At 46.0% G+C, this 21,283-nt stretch overlaps 1 protein-coding gene across 2 annotated transcripts in view; it reads left to right on the top strand.

Moving 5' to 3' along the window:
* The window catches only part of LOC147122624 (limbin-like), a 217,747-nt gene that overhangs the window by 5,258 nt on the left and 191,206 nt on the right, over nucleotides 1-21,283 (top strand). The window contains exons 3-4 of one of the 2 annotated variants that reach the window (XM_086007899.1): nucleotides 8,129-8,283; nucleotides 16,321-16,386. In XM_086007899.1, coding sequence (XP_085864025.1) covers nucleotides 8,129-8,283; nucleotides 16,321-16,386 — 221 coding nt within the window. Of the gene's footprint in view, nucleotides 1-8,122; nucleotides 8,284-16,320; nucleotides 16,387-21,283 lie in introns of both variants that reach the window. The other variant, XM_086007892.1, reaches the window with a different exon arrangement.

Below are 21,283 nucleotides of genomic sequence, written 5' to 3'. Positions count from 1 at the left end.
GGGGAAGTTGAAATCCCCTACTATTATTACCCTATTATTTCTACACTTCTCTGAGATTTGCCTACATATCTGTTCCTGTATCTCCCCTGACTGTTTGGGGGCCTATAGTACACTCCCAGCAAAGTGCTTACCCCCTTTTTGTTTTTAAGTTCTACCCATATGGCCTCATTAGAGGAACCTGCTAAGATATCATCCCTCCTTACAGCAGTAATTGACTCCTTGATTAATATTGGGACACCCCCTCTTTCACACTCCCCCCCCGCTTGTCTCACCTGAAGATTCTATACCCCGGAATATTGAGCTGCCAGTCCTGCCCCTCCCTCAACCATGTCTCTGTGATAGCAACAATATCATACTCCCATGTGTTCATCAACACCTTCAATTCATCTGCCATCCAGTCTTGCCATACTCCCTTGTGCCGTTACATATTTGCACTGCCCTCCAGACTGACTTGTTTTTTCCTCTATATTTGGTTGTGCATCTCCCCCTACTTTAGCTCCACTCCGTATCCCATCCCCCTGCTAAGTTAGTTTAAACTCCCCCCCCAACAGTACTACAAAACCTCCCTGCAAGGATGTTGGTCCCGTTTCAGTTCAGGTGCAACCTGTCTGACTTGTACAGGTCCCACCTTCCCCAGAAGCAGACCCAGTGATCCAGGAAACTAAAGCCCTCCCTCCTGCACCAACTCTTTAGCCACGCATTCATCTGCTCTATCCTCCTATTCCTATACTTACTAGCACATGGCACCGGGAGTAATCCAGAGATTACAACCTTTGAATTCCTGCTTTTTAATCTGCTACCTAGCTCCCTAAATTCTTGTTGCAGGACCTCATCCCTCTTTCTACCCATGTCATTGGTACCAATGTGAACCATGACCTCTGACTGTTCGCCCTCCCCCTTCAGAATGCCTTGCAGCTGTTCAGTGACATCCTTGACCCTGGCACCAGGGAGGCAACATACCATCCTGGAGTCATGTCTGTGGCCACAGAAACGTCTATCTGTTCCCCTTACGATAGAATCCCCTATCACTATTACTCTCCCACTCTTTTTCCTCCCCTCCTGTGCAGCTGAGCCACTCGTAGTGCCACGGACTTGGCTCTTGCTGCATTTCCCTGAGAAACCATCTCCCCCAGCAGTATCCAAAACGGAAAATCTGTTGGAGAGGGAGATGGACCCAGGGGACTCCTGCACTACCTTCCTAGTTCTTTTACTCTGTCTGGCGGTCACCCATTTCCTGTCTGCTTGTGCACTCTTTACCTGCAGTGTGACCACCTCTTTAAACGTGCTATCCACGAAGTTCTCAGCTTCGCGGATGCTCCACAGTGACTCCAGCCGCAGCTCCGGCTCCGAAACGCGGATTTTGAGTAGCTGCAGCTGGAGACACTTCCTGCACACGTGTTTGCCCTGGACACCGAAAGTGTCCCTGATTTCCCACATAGCACAGGAGGAGCAGTCCACGCTGCCGAGCTGCCCTGCCATGTCCTACCCTTAATTTATTCCCTTCACTTCCTTTAAATTAAAGGATATTAAATACACTAGGGACCTTACTTCCCTTTAAACACTACTTACTCTAAACTAGAGACCTTACATTTTCTTTAACGACTAGACTGTAGAAATATTCACCAGGTCCTACTTACCAATCAGCTCCTTCCCTGGTTGTGACGTCACTTTAGCGGTTTTGCAGTTGTTGTTGTTTGACTGCTCCCGCTCTCGGACTCTTTCCTTGGTGTAAAGTAAGAACCAATTCCTACAGGGTGAAAAGTTAGGAAAAACAAAGGCGAAGCAAGGGAGCTCCTCCTTTCACTCCTCACCTATCTCCCTGACTCACCCAACTCGCAGCACTCTGTTTAAACCGCACTCAGTGCAAAATCGCAATGCAAAGCCTGTTTTTATTCGCCCTGAAACAAAGGCGCTTACTGAGCCCAGCTACAGGAGAACCAGTTTAATCTAGTTTCCCTAATTAACTGCCTTCAGCTGCTCTGAGTTGTAGGCCTTGTATATCCCTTTATAACCCTGCTTAAAGCTGGGAAATTTAGATTTTAAACAGTAACAGTAAATGTGAAACGAACAAAAGTTTGATTTTAGCAAACAGTTAAGACTCCCTGACTCACCCAACTCGCAGCACTCTGTTTAAACCGCACTCAGTAAAAAGGACAAAAAATGGTCTAGCTTGAGGTGCCAAATGTGTTTCCTTGAGTTCATCGCTATTGAGATTGATTTCAGCTCAGTGACGAATAAAAAGAAAAACAATTGAAAATGCGGAGATTCAAACAAATATAGGGAAACACACAGCCAGTCCGGTAGCATCTGTAAAGAGAAAAACACATTAATATTTCAGCTGTAAACCTTCCACCAGAACTGGTAACGGAAAGAATAGATCCCGTGATAAGACTGAGCAAAACAAATGGAGGGGGGGGCAGAGAGCAACAGGTAGAAGTCAAGAATCAGGAATGCTGTTTCCTATCAGAGAGGAGTTCCTGGGGTATATTGGCCACCATATTGTTTTTTGCAGAGGGGAAATCCTGTTGAAAAGTTGATGAGCGCACGTCCTTAACAATTGATTCTAGAATTCTCTCCAGTACTGATGTGAGACTAACTGGTCCATAGTCCCCAGGTCCTCTCTAGATTCCTTTTAAATAAGAGCACTTTTAGATAAGAGTTTTAAATATTCGTTGTTCACCAATTTTCCGATGCTGCCCTTTCTTGAAGGATCCCTACGTATTGCTGCCAGTGGCTCTGCCAACACATCTGTAATGCTCTCCACTTGGGGAAGTGCTTTGTTTTCATTTGGTTGAGGTTAGCAAACTGGTATGGCAATTGTCATAATTAGTTATTGTATATTACCTGATCACGCCTGCAACTGTTGGCTTTACATTTGAGCACAAAATCTAGGCTAACACTGCAGTGCAGTACTGTGGGAGTGCTGCACTGTCGGAGGTGCCATCTTTTGAATGAAATGTTAAACCGAGGCTCCATCTGCCCTCTCGGGTGGATGTACAAGATCCCATGGCACTATTTCTAAGAAGAGCCCTCATGTTCTGGCCAATATTTGTCCCTCAACCCACATCACCAAAACAGATTTTCTGGTCATTATCACATTGCTGTTTGTGGGACCTTGCTGTGCGCAAATTGGCTGCTGACTTCCTATATTACAACAGTGACTACACTTCAAAAGTGCTTGATTGGCTGTAAAGCGCTTTGCGACATCCTGAGGTTGTGAAAAGTGCTATATAAATCCAAGTCTTTCCTTTGTTTTCTTATTCTATTACACCCCTAATTCTGACGATGCCCACTTTGCTACAGTCCCTTCACCTGGGCTTTTATTTTCCAGCCACATTTTCTCCTGCAATTCCTAGTTATACATACCACTACTGCCTCTCTCTGACCTTTTTAAGTCTCTTCCATTTAGCTACGCTCTGCCCCGTTTTCTTTAGCCCATTTCCCACTTACCTATGAGTGCATCCTCTTTCCCAAGTTTAATGGTGTAATACTATTGTTACTCTTTCTCTTTCCTTATCCTAAACATTATGGGGGCAAAATTGGGTCGCGCCCTGAAAAAGTTAGCACCCCCGCACCCGAAATTCATCGGTAGCGCACCAAGAGGGAGGTGGGGCGCTACTGGAAGTGCCTCGTCTCCCTCTTGGGGCGCTGCGAGTGAATATCGCGGTGCTATGTGCAAGTGCCTAGCGTAGCGCAACCTGGTGCCCAGCTGGGCCACCAGGGATTGGCGTGCCAGCACCCCGTGGGGGGCTGCACAGGAGGCCGGGGATAGCAACGGGGGCAGGCGACCAGCAACAAAAATGGCCGCCCGGTACCTCCCCTTTAATTTGCGCCGCCCCGGTTGCTGGTAGGCCCCCTTCAACCTGTCACACATAGCATCCACTTTGGTAGGAAAAACAGAAAGGCAGAGTATTATTTTAAATGGTGATAGATTGGGAAATGTTGATGTACAAAGGGACCTGGGTGTCCTTGTGCACCAGTCACTGAAAGCAAACATGCAGGTGCAGCAAGCAGTTAGGAAGGCAAATGATATGGTGGCCTTCATTGCAAGAGGATTTGAGTACAGGAGCAACGATTTCTTACTACAGTTATACAGGGCCTTGGTGAGACCACACCTGGACTACTGTGTGCAGTTTTGGTCTCCTTACCGAAGAAAAGATATACTTGCCATAGAGGGAGTGCAACGAAGGTTTACCAGACTGATTCCTGGGATGGCAGGACTGTCCATATGAGGAGAGATTGGGTTGACTAGGCCTGTATTCACTAGAGTTTAGAAGAATGAGAGGGGATCTCTTTGAAACGTATAAAATTCTGACAGGGCTAGACAGACTGGGTGCAGGGAGGATGTTTCCCCTGGCTGAGGGGTCTAGAATGAGGGGGTCACGGTCTCAGGATACAGGGTAGGACATTTAGGACTGAGATGAGGAGAAATTTCTTCACTCAGAAGGTGGTGAACCTGTGGAATTCTCTACCACAGAAGGCTGTGGAGGCCAAGTCACTGAATATATTTAAGAAGGAGATAGATTTCTAGACACAAAAGGCATCAAGGGGTATGGGGAGAGAGCGGGAATATTGTATTGAGATAGAGGATCAGCCATGATCATATTCAATGGCGGAGCAGGCTCGAAGGGCTGAATGGCCTACTCCTGCTCCTATTTTTCTATATTTCTATGTCTGGTGGTAAGTCAGGGGGCGCTACCGAAGATCGCAAGCGGGGTGCTGTGCACGGTGACGACGCGGGGTGCTAACGGTTACCGCCGCTAACCTCCCGCTGAATTTCGCGGGGGACGTTAGTGGTGCCGCGCCCAGGCGCCAGTTGCAGGGCGCTAATGGGAGGCGCAAATCAACCAAATTTTTCCCCCTATGAACCTATTGTCACTGCTCCCCTGCACCAACTGCTGCCATGGTCTCCTCATTATTGGTCAGCATTAGGTCAAGCACAGCCTCATTTTTAGTCCTTCTGTAACATGTGCCATGTAGCAGTCTCATACCATGTCTAGAAATCCCTGATTCTTACTCCGAGAACTGCTAAAACACCATTCAATATCCAGGTAGTTAAAATTCCTGTATGATGGTGCAGGAATGATTTTGTTGCTTCCTATTGGAACCTTTCTGACTATCTTGTAGACTTGTACTAACCTTTTTGCCCCAACTTCCTAGATTAAATATCCCTATATCAATTTATCTATGCTTCCTAAGAGTACCCCACTTTCTCTTCTGTATAAGTGAAGTCTATCTCTAGTAGCAATAAGTGAAGTCTATCTTTAGTAGCAATAAGTGAAGTCTATCTCTAGTAGCAATAAGTGAAGTCTATCTCTAATAGCAATAAGTGAAGTCTATCTCTAGTAGCAATAAGTGAAGTCTATTTCTAGTAGCAATAAGTGAAGTCTATCTCTAGTAGCAATAAGTGAAGTCTATCTCTAATAGCAATAAGTGAAGTCTATCTCTAATAGCAATAAGTGAAGTCTATCTCTAATAGCAATAAGTGAAGTCTATCTCTAGTAGCAATAAGTGAAGTCTATCTCTAGTAGCAATAAGTGAAGTCTATCTCTAGTAGCAATAAGTGAAGTCTATCTCTAGTAGCAATAAGTGAAGTCTATCTCTAGTAGCAATAAGTGAAGTCTATCTCTAGTAGCAATAAGTGAAGTCTATCTCTAGTAGCAATAAGTGAAGTCTATCTCTAGTAGCAATAAGTGAAGTCTATCTCTAATAGCAATAAGTGAAGTCTATCTCTAGTAGCAATAAGTGAAGTCTATCTCTAATAGCAATAAGTGAAGTCTATCTCTAATAGCAATAAGTGAAGTCTATCTCTAATAGCAGGGGGCGCCGGGGATACACGGTAGATCCTTCGGCACCTGGGGGAGGGGCGACAGATTGACATTGTAGGTGTAGAAACTGTCAGTAAACAATTTTTGCACTGAATCTGTACCCAGGACTTTACCTGTCTTTTTTTTTCTTTTTAGCTGTTGATAGATCTGCTGTGTGCTTAGGGGTATTTTATAGTTTTATTTCAGATTACTTGCATTAGCAGTTTTTTCCCCATACCTTGCTGTTTGCAAGACCTTTTGTTCTATTAATACCTTTTCATGGCTCAGTGAAATTATTTAATTATATCGTCACCTCTTTACAGTTCTTCAAAACTGTTTGCTGGCCAGAAACTCAGCTGCGCAGCACCTGTTTTTGGGTGCTGAACGGCCTCCTTAGCCTTCATTATAGCGGGCAGGAAACACATGCTCATTACGAGCAGGAGGTGTGCCGCCCGCCATATTGGTAAAGGCCAGAGAATTGGTGTGCAGTGCCCACGCCTGAAACAGACATTATCCCTTTGCATATGCAAATAAGGGGCCTAACGCCTGTTTGAGGTCCCCCACTACAAGTTGGTTTGCTCTGAGGCACCAGCGCCAGCTACACTTAGAAAAACCAGGCCAACACGCGGCCTAACAAGGTAAGTTTTTAAAATATACTTACCTGAATGTGGAGTCGGGGTGTGGAGTTCTCCTGGCTCCACATTAAAACCACAGGCTGCTTCCAGTTACCACTTGTCCCCCTGATTGCCTCCCTCCCTCTCCCATTCGCTGCCTTTCTCCCATTCCCGGTACCCCCCCTCCCTCCCAATCGCTTTTCCCTTGCCCCTACCTGAGGGCCGCTGCCGGCGACGCAGCAGCCCAAAATTCAAATCACCTTCGCCGACAAGCTGCCTGCCAATGTCCTGCATTGGTCCTGATCTATTTCAGTGTTCTGATACCACTGAGTCCTAGAGCTGTGGAAGGAAAAGTCCTGTTTCAATTTGTAGCGCTGTCATAATGAAACGATGCTTGATATATTTTAAAAAATGCATATTTAAAAAAAAAAAAAGTTTCATTTTATAAACAATTACATAAGACGTAGGAGCAGAAGTAGGTCATTTGGCCCCTCGAACCTGCTCCGCCATTCAATAAGATCATGGCTGATCTGATCTTGGTCTCAACTCCACTTCCCTGCCCGCTCCCCATAACCCTTGACTCCCTTATCGTTCAAAAATCTGTCTATCTCCACCTTAACTATATTCAGTGACCCTGCCTCCACAGCTCTCTGGGGAAGAGAATTCCAAAGAGTCACGACCCTCAGAGAAGAAATTCCTCCTCATTTCCGATTTAAATGGATGCCCCCTTATTCTGAAATTATGTCCCCAATTCTAGATTCCCCCACGAGGGGAAACATCCTCTCTGCATCTACCCTGTCAAGCCCCTTCAGAATCTTATATGTTTCAATAAGATCCCCTCTCATTCTTCTAAACTCAAATGAGTATAGGCCCAACCTGCTCAACCTTTCTTCATAAGACAACCCCTTCATCTCCAGAATCAACCTCGTGAACCTTCCCTGAACTGCCTCCAATGCAAGTATATCCTTCCTTAAATAAGGAGACCAAAACTGTACACAGTACTCCAGGTGTGGTCTCACCAACGCCCTGTACTTTTATACTCCATTCCCTTTGCAATAAAGGCCAACATTCCATTTGCCTTCCTAATTACTTGCTGTACCTGCATGCTAACTTTTTGTGATTCATGTACTAGGACCCCCAGATCCCTCTGTACCTCAGCATTTAGTAATCTCTCCCCATTTAAATAATAATTAGCTTTTTAATTTTTCCTACCAAAGTGGATAACCTCGCATTTTCCCACATTAAACTCCATCTGCCAGATTTTTGCCCACTCACTTAGCCTATCTATATCCCTTTGGAGATTCTGTGCATCCTCCACACAATTTGCTTTCCCACCTATCTTTGTAATACATTACATGACAGGATACCTATAGGTATTACATGACAGGATACCTATAGGTGTGTATTGTATGGGTTCAGTTTCCATTTAATGAGTTTGATACTCATAATTCCTCAGTTCATGCAACATCTCCTCTGAAATACAATCACTGCTGTGCGACTATCCACTGAGTGTCCTCTAATGGCTGGGAACCAAATGTACTGTGTTGCAATCTCACTAGAAGAACTTGCTCAATGGCAAATCAATTTAATGTAAGTTACATTTTGCCAGATTAAATGAATGATTAATCAGTTCTCAATCTAAATCTGGTGTCAGAGGGATTTATTGCTGCGTGTTGCATCTACAATGATATATTTGTTCAGTTACAGAGTTAAAGATTGTGGCACAGAAACACCAGGACCATCCTCTGTCTTCAGCAGCCTCAGGCAGCATGTGGAGCCAATCCGTGTTCTTCTCACTTGTGTCATGGACTAAACCAATTGAGTCCCTAATAAAAGGAGGATCGTCACAATCCCCACTAAAGGTCAGTACAGCAATATTACATGGGTCAAAAATCCACCAATGCTCAGAGATCAGGGGGAAGAACCCTTCATTTTAATACAGTGGTCCTGTCACTGGGGATGCATCTAGGGCGCCTGTCTTGTCTCACGGCTTGCAAATTGCAGCAAAAGTTGCTGGTTGTGGGATGGGGTTGCGGACACTCGCGTCGAAGACAGAGTCTCAGTTAAGGAGATCTTCGACGTGCTCCTTCCAGCGTGCACTGACTGCCTCTCTGTCCTTGATGAGTACCTCCCCGTTCTTGGCCTGCAGTGGGGTAGGACCTTGGGTGCTTGGGCTGTATGCGGTCTTGACTGCGTTAAAGAATCCACGCACGGCGTGGTTGTCGGCTAGCTGCTGGATCTCCTGCGCTTTCTCCACCCACCATCTGTTCTTTAGGTCACGAGTTTTTTGTTGGACCTCGGCCTTCAGGCATCTGTAGAGCTGCTTTCTTGTTCTCGAGTTCTGTTGCTGTTTCCAGATCAGGAATGCCTTGCGCTTGCGGCTTATTAGCTCCTGGATCTCCTGGTCGTTCTCGTCTAACCAGTCTTGGTGTTTCCTGGTCGAGTGACCGAGCGTCTCTTTACAGGTGCTGATTATGGAGGCCTTGAGTGCAGGCCAGGCGCTGTGGACACTCTGGGGTCGATTTTCCTGACGCTGTTGGGAAGAAGGCGGGACTACAACTTTCGGGTTTTAGACCCGCCTACTTTGACGTCCGGCCAATCCGCGCAATTTTCCCTTGATTGACCTTGTTGAGCCCGCCCAACGGGCTCAGCAGGCCAATTAAGGGCCACCCGGCAACAGGTGACGTCACAGACTACAATTTCATCTGTCAAGCGTTCTTGACAGATGAAATATCAGTGTTTCGCAGCTGTTTGAAGCTGTCAAACACTGACAGTCTGAGCTCTAACATGAGTCCTTCTCCACAGTCTCAGTTAGAACTTACACCGGCACTCAAAGCTGAAGGCTGTCACTTTTCACAGATTGCAGCCGTTCAGCTTTACGTGCCGGCTGAGTGATGGGCTCCCGACGGCTACAGGAAGAAAGGCTGTTAAGGTAAGTACAGGTAAGTAAAAGTTCTTTACACACTTTAGGCACACCAAACACACTTACCTTTGCACTCATGCACCCATCACTCACCTGAACACCGACATCGCGACCCCTCCAACTCCTTCAACCCGACGGCCCGCCTGCTCTAACCTGGCGTGGTTTGGAGCCGTCATGAATCCCACACGAAACCCCTCAAAATAGGGATTAGGCTAAAAACTGCCTGTTAACTACCTGTTAACAGGCAGTTAATTGGCACTAATCCCTTCCCGCCTGGTTTCGGAGGGTCCCAGCGCGGGGCGGGGACCCGCCGCCTCTGAAAGTTGCGTGGAGCGGGGTTTTGGGCGGGATGGTGTTGGGGGCCCCCGAATTCGGGATTTTCAACCCCCCACACGCCTGAAACCCCGCCTGATGGCTCCACGAAAATCGACGCCTCTGTGTCTCTGAATCACTGGGAGACGTCCGGTTGGTTGTGTCGCGCAGGCTGAATAGGGCTTTCTTAGCAGGGTCTTTGAGTGCTCCAGCGTTGATTTTCCTGCGGCATTGCTTCTGTTGCCGGCGCTGTTTTGGGGCTACATTGATGGAGATGACAGAGCTATAGAGGTAGTGGATGCATTGGTTGTCATTTTACAAAATTCCATAGATTCTAGAACGGTTCCCGCGGATTGGAAGGTAGCAAATGTAACCCCACTATTTAAGAAAGGTGGGAGAGAGAAAACGGGGAACTACAGACCAGTTAGCCTGACATCAGTAGTAGGGAAATGCTAGAATCTATTACTAAGGACATGGTAACAGGGCACTTAGAAAATAATAATAGGATTGGGCAGAGTCAACACGGATTTATGGAAGGGAAATCATATTTGACAAATCTGTTGGAGTTTTTTGAGGTTGTAACTAGCAGAATAGATAAGGGGGAACCAGTGGATGTGGTGGATTTGGATTTTAAAAAGGCATTCGATAAGGTGCCACACAAGAGATTATTAAACAAAATTAGGGCTCATGGGATTGGGGGTAATATACTAGCATGGATTGAGGATTGGTTAACAGACAGAAAACAGAGAGTAGGAATAAACGGGTCATTTTCAGGTCGGCAGGCTGTAACTAGTAGGGTACCGCAAGGATCAGTGCTTGGGCAACAGCTATTCACAATCTACATCAATGATTTGGATGAGGAGACCAAATGTAATATATCCAAGTTTGCTGATGATACAAAGCTGGGTGGGAATGTAAGTTGCGAGGAGGATGCAAGGAGGCTTCAAGGGGATATAGACAGGCTAAGTGAGTGGGCAATTAGAATATAATGTGGAGAAATGTGAAGTGGTAGGAAAAATAGAAAAGCAGAGTATTTTTTAAATGGTGAGAGATTGGGAAATGTTGGTGTTCAGAGGGACCTGGGTGTCCTTGTGCACGAATCACTGAAAGTTAGCATGCAGGTACAGCAAGCAATTAAGAAAGCAAACGGTATGTTGGCCTTTATTACAAGAGGATTTGAGTATAAGAGTAAAGACATCTTGCTGCAATTATATAGGGCCCTGGTGAGACCACACCTGGAGCATGTGTACAGTTTTGGTCTCCTTACCTAAGGAAGGATATACTTGCCATAGAGGGAGTGCAACAAAGGTTCACCAGACTGGTTCCTGGGATGGGGGGATTGTTCTATGAGGACAGATCGAGTAGACTAGGCCTATATTCTGTAGAGTTTAGAAGAATGAGAGGCGATCTCATTGAAACATACAAAATTCTTACAGGGCTTGACAGGGAAGATGCAGGGAGGATGGTTCACCTAGCTGGAGAATCTAGAACCAGGGGTCACAATCTCAGAATAAGGGGTCGGCTGTTTAGGACTGAGACGAGGAACAATTTCTTCACTCAGTGGGTGGTGAATCTTTGGAATTCTCTACCCCAGAGGGCTGTGGAGGCTCAGTCGTTGAGTATATTCAAGACAGAGATCGACAGATTTTTGAATATTAAGGGAATCAAGTGATATGGGGATAGTGCAGGAAAGTGGAGATGAGGTAGAAGATCAGCCATGATCTTATTGAATGGCGGAGCAGGCTCGAAGGGCCGAATGGCCTACTCCTGCTCCTATTTCTTATGTTTTTATGTATGGCTCATCTATTCAGAATAAAACTTGCAGTGCAATCCAAGGACAAACAGCATCTTTTAAAGAACTAGGGCTAGATTTTCAGTTGCTTGCGCCAGCAGTTAGCGCCTTAAGAGAAGTGATTTTCGGGCGCTATTCGTGTAGCGCCCGGGCGCAGCGCAGTTTGCGCCCCGCCCCAAATTAAGTTGCCCGTTAGCGCCGGCGCAAAGTTTAGCGCCCGCCCGGATGCGCGCGCAGAAAATGACGTCACATCCTCGTGCAACGCCCTTTGGCCGCCCCGAATCCAAACTTCAGTCGGACCGCCCCATTCTGCGGCTGGCGTCCAGAGCGTTTGTAAAATGGAACGCAACACACCCTGGGGAGCGCAAATTAAAGGGCACTCCTCCTGCACTATAAACGGCAGTCTGCATGTGTTGTGTGGAAGGATTCAGTGTGTGTTTGTGAACGGTTCCTCCTCCTCATCCTCATCATCCTCCTCCTCCTCCAAAAACACATGCACCCTTCCCCTTTAAGAGCTCACTGGCACCAGTGTCTGCCGTGCGCTGCGCCCGAGCTCGGGCGCTGCGCTCTGCACCGCCGGCTTAGCGCCTAAAGATAGTAGTGGAACGCCTCTTTTAGCGCTCCACCAACCTCTTAGGGCGAAGCCACTGAATTTCCGGCAACGGGGCGCTACTTTGGGGCGGGCGCTAACTTCGGGCAGGCGCTAAGGTTAGCGCCCCAAAACTGTCTATACTGAAAATCTAGCCCCTAATATTTTCTGTTCCAATTAACTGCATTTCTGTTTTCAATAATCAAACTCGATTAATCAATTTTTCAACAGATGGCAATTTCTCCTGCTGAAAACAGTTTTTTATAAATCACTAAGTGGCCGAGCATTCAAATAATTAGCTTTCCTTTGTCATATCTATTTAGACCTGAATGCATAACAGCAACTTGCATTTATATAGCGCCTTTAACGTAGTAAAATGTCCCAAGGCGCTTCACAGGAGTAATCAGGCAAAAATTGACACCAACAGCCAAAGAAGGAGCTATTAGGACAGGTGACAAGAGGTAGGCTTTAAGGAGTGTCTTAAAGGAGGAGAGAGAGGTGGAGATGCAGTGAGATTTAGGCAGTATAATGCCCAACACTCAGTCAGTCACTGAGTTATTTAAAAAAAAAAGGATTATCAGATTAAATCCCCCATTTTGGTGATTCCATTAAAAATGATCAATCAAACTTGATATTTAACAACAGAAGACTAACTTTGAAAGCTTTCCTGTCCAGAACTTCCCTTTGTGTTTGAGAGATGGCTAATGTAGCCACATCAGCTCGGAGCACCTGCAAGGGTACTAATGGGCCAGTTGTACAGGTTTTTAAAAATTTGTTTAATGTGGATGTGGTCATCGCTGGCAATGCCAGCATTTATTGCCCATCCCTAATTGCCCTTGAGAAGGTGGTGGTGAGCCGCCTTCTTGAGCCGCTGCAGTCCGTGTGGTGAAGGTACTCCCACAGTGCTGTTAGGATTTTGACCCAGCGACGATGCAGAATCGGCGATATACTTCTAAGTCAGGATGGTGTGTGACTTGGAGGGGATCTTGGAGTAGTGGTGTTCCCATGCGCCTGCTGCCCTTGTCCTTCTAGGTGGAAGAGGTCGCAGGTTTGGGAGGTGCTGCCGAAGAAGCCTTGGCGAGTTGCTGCAGTGCATCCTGTAGATGGTACACACTGCAGCCACGGTACGCCGGTGGTGGAGGGAGTGAATGTTTAAGGTGGTAGATGGGGTGCCAATCAAGCGGGCTGCTTTTTCCTGGATGGTATCAAGCTTTTTGAGTGTTGTTGGCGCTGCACTCATCCAGGCAAGTGGAGAGTATTCCATCACACTCCTTACTTGTGCCTTTTAGATGGTGGAAAGGCTTTGAGGAGTCAGGAGTGTAGTGATCTTTGTGAGATTTTGTTTCATAGAAGTTACTTTAGATTGCCTAGGAAAGACACACACAGCATTAACTCACTGAATTGCCTTCAAGTTTTTAATGTTAGGAAATGCTGACTACCATAACAGCCCTAACTTTAAGGAATTTACTGTCATTCAGAATCAGGTGAGTGGAGCTCTACACACAATACTTATAAATAGGCTAACCCACATTCTAGTTATGGCCAGGCTGAACAGACAACAGCTGCCTGTCCCTCCCACCTGCAGCCTGACCTTATTTCGCAGGCAGTACTTGGTACAGTGATAAACATGATAGGCCCACTGTCACATCTGGCAGTCCATCTGTCCCGAAAAGATTGGTTGCAGCACAGATTCTAAACCTGAATTGTTTAATTAAAACTAGGGACCCGATGAGAAAGTAGGAAAAAATCAAATTTGCATTTTAAAAATGAAACCCCCCAAAAAACACAGCACATTTAACAGAATCACAATATGCCAGAGCACATGTTGAAAATAAACCAAATAAGCTGCATGTTTGATGGTAAAATCATCCATTCCTCAAACAAGCAGTGCTGAAGTAATAAATAGTTTCCCCTCCCATTTCTGTATTTGAAGTTTTCTGACCTTTATTACAGATTTTGATGTGTATAAGATTTTCCTGATCTCTTGTTACAGGATACGCCCTCAGTTGTTTCATTTTTTTAAGTATCCTCACAGTAGTTTCTTCATATAAAATTCTGAGGGGGATTGACAGGGTAGATGCTGAGAGGTTGTTTCCCCTGGCTGGAGTGTCTAGAACTAGGGGGGCATAGCCTCAGGATAAGGGGTAGGCCATTTAAGACTGAAATGAGGAGGAATTTCTTCACTCACAGGGTTATGAATCTTTGAATTCTCTGACCCAAAGGGCTGTGGATGCTGAATCGTTGAGTATATTCAAAGCTGAGATAGATTTTTGGACTCTAGGGAAATCAAGGGATATGGAGATCGGGCAGGAAAGTGGAGTTGAGATCGATGATCAGCCATGATCATATTGAATGATGCAGCAGACTCGAGGGGCCGTGTGGCCTACTCCTGCTCCTAATTCTTATGTTCTTCTTAATCGTAACAGAATGTGGCATGTCGGGGGGGGGGGGGGGGGGGTGGTGGAGTGGTGGGGGGCGGCGGGTGGATAGCATTCAGATAAGAAGTGACAGACGACCGGCCCCAGACAAGGAGGTGTTCATCTAATTACTTTGTTGAATTTTTTCATTGTTATACCTTGCCCCTACTCCTGGAACCATGATAGGACTGTCAGGCTGCAGACCTGTGCAGTCACTATCCATGTAGCTATGACTGAGAATAGAAAAGACTTATTTAAAGATTTCATAACGCTCGACTCCAAGCAAACATGTGTCGGATCCATGCACACAACTCCAGTGCACTGAACCTCTTCCAGTTCACTCCTGTTCTGTATAATTCCTGATCAAAGCCTCATTTTTTTTTACAAAATGCGGGTACCAAATTTCACCTGGAGACAGCAAGACAATCCTGAAGTTTAATCCTTTTTGGGTAAAAGTTTCCTGTGAAGCGGTTTCTATTTTTGGTTGAATTTCTGATAAAATGTGTAATGTGCTTTTACTTTTGTACATATTCTGATCCAACTTCTCTTTGCAAACTAGTTATACTTTTATCAGGAGGTGTGTACGCGCCCGTAGGGGCCTCACAAGTGCTGGGTTTAGGCATGCGAAGCACGTGTGCTAAAACCCGGCACTTGCGATCTGTCAAGAATCCTCTTGATAGATCGCACGCATGCCTGGGAGAAGGGCCTCCGCGGGCAGGGAGTTCTGCTTTCTGCACAACCTCCGCCCGCTGAAAGCCTTTAAAAATCGTACGCCTGGTAAAAGCAGGCATAAGGCCTGCTTTTACCAGCATGAGTTTAGAATAATAGAAACATTTGTTTTTCACTCACTCATAATTTAAAAATACTTTTAAAAAAGGTAAGTTTATTTTTAGCCCCGTAAAAACTTTATTTTTTTCAAAAAATAAAATTTTTGTTTAAAATATTTAAATGTAATTTTAACTAATTTGAAATAGGTGATTTAAAAAATATATATTTAATGTTTAACTGTGTTTATAAATGTGATCCCCATTCATACTTTTGACAGGTCTGTGCGTACAGAATTGTCAAGAGTGTGAAGGGGGATTTCCTTCTTTGATTGGTGCCCCATGGCCCACGAGATCCCAGGGACGCTTGCGAACCGCATGTGCCCCTGGTATATATGGGCCTCTGCGCATTTCATAGAGCAGAGGCCCAGGATCGGAAGTCTCGGGACCTACGGAGCCAGCAGGTAAGTGCGTAGATTTTTTCCAATCGGAGACATCCGCCCGCAGGAAGCCTCCGATCGGAAATTCAGGCCCAATAAAATTAAAATTCAATTCTGAGCAGTCTTTTTCATACTTCAATGATGCCAGGTGATGTGCTGGAGAAACTTGGGGTTTAATAATAAAGTCAGGAAAAGGGGGAGTTGAAGTCCAAGGCACAATTAGAGAAGAAGTTGTCAGTATTTTGATACATTTAAAAAGTACTAAAGGAATATTAAAATATAGACAGGAGTGTTTTAAATCACTGTTTGTGTACCATGAGGAGAATGAAAACTGCTTAAGAATATTTATTTTTTTCATCTTGATTACAATTGTTTTCAGGTATAAGACAGATTCATACATTTATATGATCTTGGCGCAGTATATAGAGAATGTGGCTTAGTCTACAGGCTACGAGTCTATGATTTCCTGACCTGCGCTCCCTGCAAGTGCGGTTCCTATTGGGAGCACTGGATTGCAGAATCAGCTTTTACATGATAGAGTCCTAGGAACTGAGCCCTACCTCGAGGCATGCAGATGACGTAGGGGCTGGTGCTGGTATTGGCATATAGACAACTGCTGTTGCTACCTGTCACAGTGACGTTGCATCTTATATTTTCAACAGAACGGAAACATGGAAGGGGCTGCAGGTTCTTCAGCTTTCAACTTGACTTTTCAGAAATGTGCTGTGGTAAGTTTCCTGCTTCAATCATGGCATCTTCTGTACCATTATATAGGCTGCTGAAGCGAACAGCAATCATATTTGCAGTGCGCTGCCTTTATCCGAATGATTAAAACACTCATCTACAGTGAAAGGAGAATGAATTAATCTTTTTAACCATCAACTTAAGCAAGTTACTATTTGAGAGGTGAGCCTACAGTTGACTAAGAAAATGTAACCTTCAGAATAAGTTGCATGATCAGAATGTTAGTGAATAAATGTTGTTATTTACCGTACAGTAAAATTAAAACGGAACATTGGAAATCTGAAATAGAAACAAAAACAATGGAAATACACAACAGGTCTTTCAGTGCCTGAAAGAGAACCAATAACTCTGATGAAGCTTTGCCACCTAAATTGAAGTCTCTACTCGATCCTTACCTGCGCTGAGTCAGCAGTCGGGCTACTATAACTGGCCTGACTGCCTTTGGGTTTGGGAAGGGAAAATTGTGATCGGTTCCCACTGCTGATCCCAATCCATTGACTCCCGCTGCTTCACATGTGTGAATGTCGGGCTTGGCTGTGAGGCCTTTTATTGTAGAATAGCTTGACAACCGTCGCTGTCTAAGTGCACACTTGAAGAGCGAATCACTGGTACAAAATGCTGGAGTACAGCTGGAGTCTGTAGACCAATAAACTCAGCAACCGTCAGTGCCTTGAGGACAGGAGGGGACCAAGTGCTTTTTTTAAAGTAATGTTCAAGTAATGTATTAGAAATGCAGGCACAGCAAGCAATTAGGAAAGCAAATGGTACGTTAGCCTTTATTACAAGAGGATTGGAGTATAAGAGTAAAGACGTCTTACTGCAATTATATAGGGCCCTGGTGAGACCACACCTGGAGTATTGTGTACAGTTTTGGTCTTCTTACCTAAGGAAGGATATACTTGCCTTGGAGGGAGTGCAACAAAGGTTCACTAGACTGATTCCTGGGATGGAGGGGATTGACCTATGAGGAGAGATTGAGTAGACTAGGCCTATATTCCCTAGAGCTTAGAAGAATGAGAGATGATCTCATTAAAATGTATAAAATTCTTACAGGGCTTGACAGGGTAGATGCTGGGAAGATGTTTCCCCTGGCTGGGGAGTCTAGAACCAGGGGTCACAGTCTCCGAATAAGGGACCCCTTATTCTGATACTGTGACCCCTGGTTCTAGACTCTCCAGCCAGAGGAAACATCTTCCCAGCATCTACCATTTGTGAATTTTTGGAATTCTCTACCCCAGAGAGCTGTGGATGCTCAGTCGTTGAGCATATTCAAGACAGAGATCGATAGATTTTTGGATACTAATGGAATCAAGGGATATGGGGATAGTGTGGGAAGGTGGATTTGAGGTAGAAGATCAGCCATGATTGTATTGAATGGTGGAGCAGGCTCAAAGGGCTGAATGGCCTACTTCTGCATCTATTTCTTATGTTCCTTTGTTTTTATTAAATGCAAATGTTATATTTACAAGATTTCTAGTTAATTACAGAAAGCATGCAACCAAAAAGCATGCAGGGAACCTCTGTGTGTCTAACTGAGATTTTGCAAGCCTTTTTGTAAAATTTGTGTGTGAGGAAAGTCAGATTATGTTGTAGAGGGGGTAGATATAGACTGGAGAGGTATATGCTTGAGGCGTCCCTTTAACAGAATAAATCAATAAAACATGAGTTATCACTAAAGTTGTCACAGTACAGAGGGAGGATGCTTTAAGGACACTTACAAAGAGAAAAAAACAAGAAAGAGTATATTTAGTACAGTATCATGCTGCTGGATTTGGAACTTAGAAGTACAACTGACATGGTGTAGCACGGCAAAAGATCAGATTTGTTTTTTAACATGAAGGTCTGCCATTTGCTGTAACGAATTATTAGTCACCACTGCCCTCTAGTGTGCTCACTGTCTCTTTGCATGCACATTGGAGTATTATAAATGACAAATTATTGCCGAGAAATTCGACTTGCACCCAAGATGGGCATAAAGTCGTCGGAGCGATGGGTCCGTGAGCCGGTCTGCGGCCCGAGCCAAATTTGGCATCGGGCCTCATTTAAATGCCACCGGCAGGCAATGTTCCCTCTAATTTTTTTTTCGAGCGTGGCCACACATGCACAGTATCTTCCAGCGGCACCAGCTGGTGATCGGCCTGCGCGGGATCTCCCAATTGGTGCGCCGCTGCGCACCTTAGGGGGAATATTGCCGGCGGGGCACGGCCGCCCCACTGCAGTTACCAGGTGGGGCAGGAATTGACCAGTTCCTGTGCAGAGCCAGCTGGCTGGTCGGGTCTGGAAGGTTGGGGGACGGGGATCCAGGTGGGGGGGCCTCAAACGTGTGGGCAGTGGGCCAAAGTTTTTCTGTGGGCCCAGGAGGAGCACTTTCCCCAGCGGTGTTTTGCTCACCATGATGAACATTCACCAATGTAGGGAGTGTAGTGTATGTACCTTTAAGGGGAGAACTACTTTTTACAGCTCCTGTATACTGTAGTACCGGCAGTGATCACACCTGTATATAAACCCTGAGTAGGGATCTGTACTGTTAGTTTTAGAGTAACCCTCATCCAGTAAACACCTGTTGATTGTTCCTCTGCAGTCTCTGTCTATTTCTTGAAGGACACCATACATCAAGATTCACGGATTTAACATTGGCGACGAGTCGATTCGAACCTACCTGCAACTCTGCAGAGGAAGGCCGATTCCAGAGGCACGGGCGTCGACCATCCGGCGGAGACTCCAGCGAGGCGGGCTGGCAACAGGTACGGCGCAGACCCTTCCCGCACAGCGGCGGCTAGAGCCGACCGACGGCACAGGAAAAGTCCGAGCAGCGTCGACGGGAGCAGAGAGAGAGGGTAAAGCGCACAGGGTGCAGCCGGGGTTCAGGACCGAGCGGCGTCAACGAGAGAGGCGCGCAGGAAAACGCGCAGAGCGCGGCCGGTGTTCAAGGGCTGAGCAGCGTCCGCGGGGGAAGAAAGGAAAGCGCGGGAGACGCCATTTGAGCTGCAGCGGAGAAGAAGGGAGAGCGCGGGAGACGCCATTTTTGAGCCGCTGCGGAGAAGAAGGGAGAGCGCGGGAGACGCCATTTTGAGCCACAGCGGAGAAGAAGGGAGAGCGCGGGAGACGCCATTTTTAGCCAGTCTAACCACACTCAGGGATGCCGAAGAGTGGCAGTGTCACAGCGTTCGACAATGAAGTCGAAGATTGGGCGACATATGTAGAACGCATAGAAGTGTACTGCAAGGCGAATGAAGTGCCAGATGCCAGGAAAGCACTGGTATTGTTGAATTCCATGGGTGCAAAAACGTATGGCTTACTGCGAAACCTAGTAACCCCAGAGAAGCCAGTGGAAAAGGATTTTGAAAGCATAGTGGCAATCCTACAGGACCACTTAAACCCCACACCGCTGCTGATAGCAGAAAGATTTAAGTTTCACAAAAGGAACCAGCATAAAGACGAAAGTAATGCTGAGTATTTAACGGAACTGTGCAAGCTATCGAAACACTGCCAGTTTGGAACGGGACTAGCAGATACTTTAAGGGACAAGTTTGTGTGTGGGCTTCAAAGTGAAGGAACCCAGAAATGGCTTCTATCAGAAAAGGATCTTACGCTGGACAAGGCTTTCAGCATGGCAGTATCACACGAAGCAGCCCCACGGGGCGCTGCAGAGATACAACGGAGACCGCAAGAATATGGCACAAATGAAATGTCATATGGAGCAGTGAAGTGTTACCGCTGCGGCAGAACAACACACGACCATAAGGATCGTTGGTTCAAGGACCAAGTGTGCAGACAGTGTGGAAAAGTAGGACACATAGCAAGAGTCTGCAGGTCGGGAAAGGAAACCACAGGAGAAGTACAAAAAGGTACATAAGGTGACGGAGAGTAGTTCAGACGAACAGAAGAGTGATACAGACTCCGGAAGCAAGGAGCTGGGTTGTCTGAAACTACATAATGTAATCAAAATGGAGGATCACCAAACTATCTGGGTCATGCTCAAGATAGACGGAGTCCAAGTGAAAATGGAATTGGACACAGGATCAGCCCTAACAGTCATAAACCGAAGGGACTACAAGTGGCTATTCTCACATATACCCTTGAGAGATGCAGAGATTGTCTTGAAGATGTACACGGGGCAAAAAGTCTACCCCAAAGGAAAAATAAGGGTGAACGTTCTATATAACGGCAAGGAAACACCAAAAATGGACCTATATGTATTGCCAGATGGAGGACCACCACTACTAGGACGTGAATGGATCCGGAAGATACAGCTAGATTGGCATTTCATACAGGCACTGACTGTAGATGCCAAAAAGGATGACGACGTCCCACCTGGACGACTGTCAAAAATGCTAACTGACGCACAAGAAGTGTTCCAGGAGGGACTCGGAACACTAAAAGGCACAACAACGACGATCAAAATAGAGGAAAATGCAAGCCCAAAGTTTTTTAAGGCCAGACCGGTGCCTTATGCGATCCGCCCAGCCGTCGAAGCAGAGCTGGAAGGTTTGGAACGTTCAGGAGTACTGTCCAAAGTGGACTGGAGCGAGTGGGCTACACCCATCGTTCCTGTAATGAAGAGGTCGTTGAGTAATACGCCTGGGGAACCAAAGAAGGTTCGCATCTGTGGGGACTTTAGGGTGACAGTGAACCCAGTCCTTCACACGGTACAATATCCGCTTCCCCGGATTGAAGATATTTTCGCCTCGCTATCTGGAGGAAAATGCTTCACTAAGATTGATCTGGCCCAGGCGTACCTGCAAATGGAGGTAGAAGAAGCCTCAAAACAGTACCTCACGATCAACACTCATAAAGGTCTCTACCAATACAATCGGCTAGTGTTCGGGGTAGCATCAGCTCCGGCTATTTGGCAAAGGGCAATGGATCAAGTCCTGCAAG

Source organism: Somniosus microcephalus, chromosome 2 (assembly GCF_052327205.1).
Source record: "Somniosus microcephalus isolate GS21.2 chromosome 2, FLI_Smic_1.0, whole genome shotgun sequence".
Classification (NCBI taxonomy): Eukaryota; Metazoa; Chordata; class Chondrichthyes; order Squaliformes; family Somniosidae; genus Somniosus; species Somniosus microcephalus.
Note: the sequence above shows the minus strand (reverse complement) of the source record. Positions and strands in the feature narration are given on the sequence as shown.